Source organism: Alosa sapidissima, chromosome 15 (genome assembly GCF_018492685.1).
Source record: "Alosa sapidissima isolate fAloSap1 chromosome 15, fAloSap1.pri, whole genome shotgun sequence".
Taxonomy (NCBI): Eukaryota; Metazoa; Chordata; class Actinopteri; order Clupeiformes; family Clupeidae; genus Alosa; species Alosa sapidissima.
In genome coordinates this window covers 25,229,992-25,238,947 of record NC_055971.1, presented here as the reverse complement: position 1 = coordinate 25,238,947, position 8,956 = coordinate 25,229,992, and the positions used below count along the sequence as shown (strand labels likewise).

General features: G+C 45.3%; 1 protein-coding gene across 1 annotated transcript in view; it reads left to right on the top strand.

The window, feature by feature from the left end:
* dock10 (dedicator of cytokinesis 10) overlaps positions 1-8,956 on the top strand; it is a 95,807-nt gene extending 86,851 nt beyond the window's left edge. Inside the window, 7 exon segments of the mRNA XM_042064176.1 lie at positions 1,199-1,345; positions 1,904-2,114; positions 2,556-2,746; positions 4,116-4,216; positions 5,309-5,447; positions 7,388-7,463; positions 8,201-8,956. Coding sequence (XP_041920110.1) covers positions 1,199-1,345; positions 1,904-2,114; positions 2,556-2,746; positions 4,116-4,216; positions 5,309-5,447; positions 7,388-7,463; positions 8,201-8,259 — 924 coding nt within the window. The 3' untranslated portion in view covers positions 8,260-8,956.

Genomic DNA, 8,956 nt, shown 5'->3' with positions numbered 1-8,956 from the left:
CTGTGTGATATGTCCCATGTGCCTCCTGGTCTCCCCTAAAAGACACCCCCCCCCCCTCCCCCCCATGCCTGTTCACTAGTGTCTGCGCTGCACACTGGTTGGGAGGCTATAGTCGTCCAGTGGTAGTGACCGTAGGCCTTAGTAGGTCTATGTGTACTGGGCAGTCCTAGAGTAGCACCATTGGGGGCTTAACAACACACAGCACTGTCCATATTCCTCTGCCTGAGACTCTGCCACCTGTTTGAAGTTGCTCCTCCAGTAGAATTCAGTCTGAAGTAGACCCTCCTTTATCCCAATGGCCTAAACACTACAGTTAGATGTAGGTATATAATGGGTTATATACTACATTTAACTCTACTTTATTTGAATAAAGTTAGATCATGTAATGCACAATACATGACCAGATTACTCAATTGTTTCATAGTGTGTTGCAGTTTCGATTATGTATTGAATTCTAGGCTAATATCTAGATAATGAAAAGTGCCGACTTGTATTTTTTATATTGTATACTATGTACTATGTTGTATCATAGTTAGATTATTCTGTATTTCATAGTACTGTGTAAATGACTGGTGTTAAAGAAGCTGGTATAAAGAAGCTTTCATGTTCCCTTGGAGCTGAATGATACTCATTGGGTGGTACGGAGTGTTGCTATGGGTGTCACCATGCCAACCACCTCTTTGTCTGACTTGCAGAAGCACCCCTATGTCATTATTATTATTAATAGAATAACTATTTTAACGGACTACTCCTTCTTAAGGCAGGATTGTGCGCTAACAATCTGACCACTGTCTTAACTTTCTTTAATAGTGTCAAGAGTGGTTGCTGTGCTTTTCACACATACATGCTCACATACTGTATCCACATTCTCCCTCTCCCTCTCCCACCTTCCCCCTCTCTCTCTCTCTCTCTCTCTCTCTCTCTCTCTCTCTCTCTCTCTCTCTCTTCTCGCTCTCTCTCTCTCTCTCTCTCTCAATCTCTCTCTCTCTCTCTCTCTCTCTCTCTCTCTCTCTCTCTCTCTCTCTCTCTGACACTCACATACACACACACACATACCAACACAAAAATAGACAATTTATCATATTTTTACAACACATCCATACCCAGATTTCTTGCACATCCCTTGCCCACCACTAGAGGTCAGTGAGCACCCATGTGTGGCATGACCGTGACCTTGCTGTGCTCCTGTCTCCCTCAGGGTTTCTTCGAGGAGGAGGAGAGCAAAGAGTTCATCTACAAAGAGCCCAAGCTGACGGGTCTGTCCGAGATCTCCCAGAGGCTCCTCAAGCTCTACTCCGACAAGTTTGGAGCAGACAACGTCAAGATGATCCAGGACTCCAACAAGGTCAGAGACTTTCACCAATCCTCTTTCCCCTGACCCCTGACCTCTGACCTCTGTCTCTCTTTCCTCCTCTCCTCCTCTCCTCATCTCTCACCTGACCTCCTCACACCTTTATCTCTGTCTCTCTTTTCTCCTCTCCTCATCTCTCACCTGACCTCCTCACACCTTTATCTCTGTCTCCCACCTTCTCCCACCAAAATACACAGCAAGCTAATGGAAGCCTAAATCATGGCCATGGTCCCAATGTACTGTACATAACTATAGTGCATGTGTAAAAATGTAACAGGAATGAGATTCATTCACCTATTCCCACAATGTATTTATCTCAAAATTAGACGTTTTCATACTGTATAACTTTAAAATGTTGTGTGAAGAAGGAATGCTTTGCTATTTTAATACTGGTCTGCTTGCAAAAGTCTACCAGCAGTTGCTATAGTATTGCACCATCATTGTATAATATTGTTCCATAATAACATGCTAACTTTTTCAAGGCTTCAATCATCACTTTAAGTGGTTGATTTCACAAAGACAAATGTTCATTTCAACTTCTTCTGTCTTCAGGTGAACCCCAAAGACCTGGACCCCAGGTACGCCTACATCCAGGTGACGTACGTGGTGCCCTACTTCGACGAGAAGGAGCAGCAGGAGAAGCGGACGGACTTCGAGCGGCATCACAACATCAGTCGCTTCGTATTCGAGACGCCGTTCACGCTGTCGGGGAAGAAGCACGGCGACGTGGAGGAACAGTGCAAGAGACGCACCATCCTCACCAGTGAGACGTCGCCATGACAACTGCATCCTTACTTATCAGCCCGACTCGGACTGTTATGACTCCACATTTGCATCATCCGTCTAGGAGATGATTCCACCTTGATTTAGGATGTAGTACACATGTTTACAGATAATTTTAAATAAAGTAATTAGAGTGATGGACTAGGCTCCCACAGACCACAAATACTGATGGAGAAGTTTACCTGTGCAAAACCACTCAATGTATATCAGCAATGAAGTGTAAGGCACTTTGAACAAAACGTCAGCTAATTGAATAGGTGCAAATGCATTTCTCCATAGTTTATGGTTACGTTTATGGTATTGTGAGTGAGCTTATGGCATAGTGAGTGATGCTTACATTCTCATGGCCTCTTTTACAGTCAATCGGTCATCTCAGACCCTGTTTCTCTGACCTCTCCTTCTCCTCTGTGTCTCCCCGTAGCGAGCTCGTCGTTCCCCTACCTGAAGAAGCGCATCCAGGTGGTGGAGCAGCAGAGCACAGAGATGAACCCCATCGAGGTGGCCATCGACGAGATGTCCCGCAAGGTGTCCGAGCTTAACCAGCTCTGCGGCATGGACGAGGTGGACATGATCCGGCTGCAGCTCAAACTGCAGGGTAGCGTTAGCGTCAAGGTACACACACACACACACACACACACACACACACACACACACACACACAGGACACACAACTAGAGAGTGATCATGGACAACACACTGAGCTCCTTGTTTGAACTTGACTGGAATTTGGAATTTGGAATCTGAATGTTGGTGTTGGAATCTAAAAATCAGCAGGAGAGCTGAAGTCTAGGGTAAGGCTTTGGGTGGGTTGCAGTTTGGATGAAACTGATTGTTATTTCTAACCTTTCTCCCAGAATACAATGGTCAAATGATATGTTGGTTCTCCCAAAGGCTATGTTTATGAGTATCTTGGCAGCATGAGATCATAGGTGTCTCAGTTGCAGCAGTCAGTGGTGGGCCAGCAGAGACCGAAACTGGCTTTTAAGGCAACAGCCCTTGTGTGGTAATCCTGTGTGTGTGTGTGTGTGTGTGTGTGTGTGTGTGTGTGTGTGTGTGTGTGTGTGTGTGTGTGTGTGTATGCAAGCAAGTCTGTGTGTGTGTGTTTGTGTGTTTGTGTGTGTGTGAAGAGATTAGGTTCAGGGGTGGCACAGTTAAGACCCAGAGCTGCATAACACCCCATGACCCTCGACTGACCCCCAGACAGACCCTGGTGACCCTCTGATGACCTTATGTCAGTATATCCAGCACATAGGGGAAGATAAGTCTGATGAGTTTAGCTGAAGTGACAAGTGTGTGACGTGTGTGTGACCTCATGCATGAAGACAGATGGACACTACTAGTGCTTACACTTCTTCATGGGTCAAACAAGGTCACATGGGGTTAAAAATGGAATAAAGATACAGACAATGAGTCTGTATATCTCCGTTTGTCTTCAGTGAGACAGTAGATGTGTACACTAGTGAGAAAGTATGCACACTCTTGTCTTGCACATGCTAGATTTAGGACAACAGCATTGGAAATATCCATTCAATTTCATTCCATTGTATTGCAAAGCAAAGGCATTACTGTTCTATCTTGTAATCCATTCGGTGTGTTTACTGTGGAACTGTAGGGTCAATTCAGGTCATAAGGTAGTGTCTTGCAGAATTTTCATGTGTGTATGTGTGAATTTTCATGTGTGAATTTTCATGTTGTTTTCTGTTAGTTAGCCAGCCTGTTTCGAACCCTGTGGCTGCAGATATACAGCGCTTTTTCAGACTTTTCCTGCTTGGGCAGTTATACATTGGCAATTAGGAGTAGTCAATGGGAATTCTCATGACATTGAAAACCCCTTTTTGTAACGTCATGTACTGATCGCAAGACATAAATTTAAAAAAAAACACCTGCCCTTGTCCCTGCCTTCTGACAATGTGAATTGAATAAGTGTAGTGTGTTTACAGACTACAGACTAAAGTTTTTTTCTGCCTAACTCCGTCCAAAGGTGAATGCTGGGCCGATGGCGTACGCCCGAGCCTTTCTGGAGGAGAAGAACGCCAAGAAGTACCCGGACAACCAGGTCAAACTGTTGAAGGAGATCTTCAGGTACACACTCACACCTACAGCGCCAGACAGAGGCACAAAGCAGGACTGTGATGGTGGGGTGACGGTTTGCATAGGGTAGATGTAAGCGTATTTATTAAGTATTTAGGAAAACACATCTGCTCAAAGGTGGCATGACAGCCACCGCATAGATGCATCACAAGGTCAACTGGGCAACAGTCTTATAGGGGCACCACAGTTTGCATACATAAGTAAACTGAGAGTCGGCGCAACACAACAGCTGCCACTAGAGGGCGCCAGAACTCTTTATCGCCATCAAGAGGACCGGAGGGTCATACTGTAGCAAGGACTTTTGTCTCTTTCAGTATTTCACTGTTAAAGACTGAACTCATTTCTAGTATCCCACTCTCCATGTTTATTAACTGATTCAGCTGTGTGGTTGGTAGTGGGAAGAACAAGTGAGCATAACTCAACCGTTGAGACAGTCCTCGTACAGGCAGGCTACACCAGGGACGTAACTGAAGCGTTCCGTTTGCGGAGCAGATGCTACAACAATTAGCTTCCATTATAATCAATGGAGCTGGCTACACAAGATGAGATAGTGGCACGTACATTCAAAAAAAAAGGAGACCAGTCTTCTAAAACTATTTTTACGCTCCTCGATGCTTTATAGGGATGCTCCAGTGTTGGAAAGGAAACATTTCCCCCATTTATTATTTCCCAAATAAAAGTCAGCCACATGCGTGTTACTGCCTGTAAGTGATACGCCACCCAGTCTCAGTGCTTCTGTGAAGAATCAAATGATTTCTCAACCAAAGTGTGAGGTCTTCTGGGTATCCCCTGGTGTGTGTGCCGTGCCCCTGTGGTAAATCGGAAATGGCCCATTTCTTTTGAGTCGTGTGTGATTTTGCTTCAGGAACAGCGGTTATTTTGGGGTCTCAGTGAGAGAGCAATGTGTGAAAGTGAACACTGTAATTATTTAGTCAAAACATGGCCCTATGCCTGGATTAATTATAGTCTTTGGAGGATGTTTTTTCCTGACTGTGTGTATGTATGTATGTGTATGTGTATGTGTATGTGTTTGTGTGTGTATGTGTGTGTGTGACATGTTTGTATATGCGTATGCCCCTGCAGGCAGTTTGCGGATGCGTGTGGCCAGGCCCTGGATGTGAATGAGCGTCTGATAAAGGAAGACCAGCTGGAGTATCAGGAGGAGATGAGGGCACACTATAAAGACATGCTCGGGGAACTCTCCGCCATCATGAACGAACAGGTCTCTCACTCCACTCCACTCCACTCAACTCTATTCTACTCTAATTAACTCCATTTAACTGTATGAAGCTCATTTCACCTCTACTGAATTCTATTCAACGTCGCTTAATCCCACTCAACCCCACTCAATTCTACTCAACTCTATTCAGCTCTTTTCATTTCAACTCTTTTTAACGGAATGACACTCTTTTCAACTTTACTCAACTCTATCCAATGCAAATCAACTCTTCTGCGTTATGTTCAGTTCCATTTAGTCCATTTAGTTCACACACACACACACACACACACACACACACACACACACACACACACACACACACACAGACACACACACACACACACACACACACACATACACACATCCTGCTAATGTCATAATAAACATACACAGGGGTTATCTGATCATGAAGCAGCATGCATGGTCTTAATATTTAATGGTGTTGTACTGGGCCAGCAGATGGGTCAACATTCAGGCAAAACCAATCGAGCACAGAATGCGTAAGCCGATATGCAGAACATTAGTAGTGATATTCAGCTACACACCTCCATTACTAAGACAACTCCTCACTAAGTGGTGGATTAAACTGCATCATGAGTGTACATTCAACCCCAGGCAGATAGCCTACTGTACCTCTCTTAGGCAAGGCAAGTTTATTTATAGCGCATTTCATACACAGGGGTAATCCAATGTGCTCTACGTAAACAAAAACAAACAATAATAGTAAATAAACAGAGTGCATCTTATGTTACTGTAGACTGGTCACCTCTTCCCCTGCTAAGGTCAAGTCAAGTCCAATTTTATTTCTATAGATAGATAGATAGATAGATAGATAGATACTTTATTGATCCCCAAGGGTAAATTCAAGAAATTCTATAGCACATTTACAGACGGCTGAGCCGCACCAAAGTGCTTCACAATAAAGTGCTAAGTGCAGTAAACAAAAGAATGACTTAAGGCAGAAGGAAAAAAAATGAAAAGATGTGAGAATAGCATAAGACCACAGCAGTGCGCCAGATTTGGTTTTATTCCTGTTTAACTGCATGGCACCTGATGGGCGAGTGATTGTGAGTGGACTGAAGGCGTGGACAGGTGTGACTGCTGTGTGACTGGCTTGGTGTGTGGACAGCTGGGCTCCCATTAGGTTGGAGTGTGTGACACATTTATAATAACACAAAGCCTGAGTCTGTCTGAGACCCCACCTGTGGAATGGGCTTCATCTCACCTCTCCACTCTTCTTCTTTGTCCCCTCCTGTCCTCTCTCTCTCTCTCTCTCTCTGACTCTCACTGTTCCCCTCTCTCTCTCTCTCTCTGCCTCTTACTTTCTCTCTCTCAGTCTCTCTTTGTCACTCACTGTTCATCTCTCTCTCTCTGACTCTCACTGTTCATCTCTCTCTCTCTGACTCTCACTGTTCCTCTCTCTCTTTTTCTCTCTCTCTCTCTCTCTTACTTTTTTTGTCATGGAGCTGTTGTAATTCTGACTCCATTATCTCCATGCCCCTGTTCCTTTTTTCTGTGCCTTTGTTCTCTGTCTGTGTGTGTTTTCCTACTCGAGTGTGCTTTTTTGCAGCATGTATGTGTGTGTGTGTGTTTTCCAACTTGAGTGTGCTTGTTGCAGCGTGTGTGTGTGTGTGTGTGTGTGTGTGTGTGTGTGTGTGTGTGTGTGTGTGTGTGTGTGTGTGTTTTCCCATTTCCCACTTGAGTGTGCTTGTTGCAGCATGTGTGTGTGTGTGTGTGTGTGTGTGTGTGTGTGTGTGTGTGTGTCTGTATCTGTGTCTGTGTTTTCCTACATGAGTGGGCTTGATGTACAGCTGTAGTTTGTGTAGTTTGTGGTTGTGGTTGATGTGTGTTGTTTCTCTGCTCCCGCGGTGTGGTTGTTGACGTGTGTGTTGTCTCTCTGCTCCTGTGCGGCTCTGCTCCTCTCCTCTTCCTCCTCTTCTCAGCTCTGTGGTGGTGTACGCTCCTCCTCCAGTCCTTCCACCCTCTCTCACTCCTCACATCCTGCAGCCTCGAAAGGGGGTATGTCTCGCCTCCACCGCTCACCCTACTCTCTCTCTCTCTCTCTCTCTCTCTCTCTCTCTCTCTCTCTCTCTCTCTCTCTCTCTCTCTCTCTCTCTCTCTCGCTCTGTCATTCTCCTCTCACCATTCCTTTTCTCCTCTCTGCTCCCTCCTCTCCTCGTCTCCTCTCTCTCACTCCTCATGCCTCAAAATATCACATGGCTCGCCTCGACTTCTCTCCTCCCCTCTCCTCTCCTCTCCTCCCCTCTTCTTTTCTCTCCTCCCCTCTTCTCACCCCTTCTTCCTTTTCCACTATCCTCTCGTCTCCTTTCCTCTCTCTTTTATCCTCTCCTCTTTCTCCCTCTCTCTCTCATATCCTCTCCTCTCTCTTTTCTCCTCTCCTTTCTCTCTCTCTATCTCTCGTCTCCTCTCCTCTCTTTTCTCCTTTCCTCTTTCTCTCTTTCTCTCTCGTCTCCTCTCTGTCATCACCTCTTCTCCTGAAATACATCATATTTCAACATACAGTATGCATGACATACCAAAATATGCTCACACTTGTATTTTGCAATACCACTCATTCTTTTTATGATCATGTTGTGTAATTTTTTAAAAATATTTGTAATAATTGATAAATGAGAAGACTTTTCTTTCTCCAAAACATCAGCTATCATCTCCAAAACATCAGTTCAAACCAGTTTTGTATCCATACAGACCCATGCGTTGTCTAAGATGTCTGTGTTTGCTTGTGCCTTTTGAAGATACCCCACACAAAACAGCCCGGGGCGGAGCGGCACAGCGCCTGCTGAGCAGCCTGTAGGCCCGGCTGGAAACCGAGGAGCCTTGGAGCCAAAATGGCGCCTGGAAGCTGATGTTCAGTGTTATTGCCTTGATCTGTGCAGTCGGAAGGGGAAACTGTGAGCTGTGAAACGGCGGAGGTGTGACAAAAGGGAAGCTGACGATAAAGGAGTGTAGTCGTGGTGAAAGGTTGCAGTCCTGTGGATGACTAGTCGTAGGCCTTGGCTACTGTAGTGTGTAGCTTTTTATGTGGAAGGACACCTGCCTTGCTTTTCCTGATATAGCAGACTGTCTCTCTCTCTCTCTTTCGCTCTATTTCTCTCTTACACACATACACACACACACACACACACACATACACACACACACACACGAACACACACACACACATAGAGACACCTCATACAAATAATGTCTTCAGCAAATACACACACTCTCACACACACACCACACACACGCACACACACACACACACACACTCCTTTTGCACACACTCTCCTCCACCTGCAGTTTGCCTTCTCTCCTACACCCTTTCCCTTAGAAAAGAAAAAAAAAACAGTGACCTTAATGAGCTTGAGGTGCGTTCAGCAGGGGTCATGTTGGCTTTCTGCTCTGCATTTGTACACACACCTTCACATGCACCCAACCGCTAGCCAGTCAGACACACACACACACACACACACACACATATATACACACGCGCGCGCGGGAACACACAC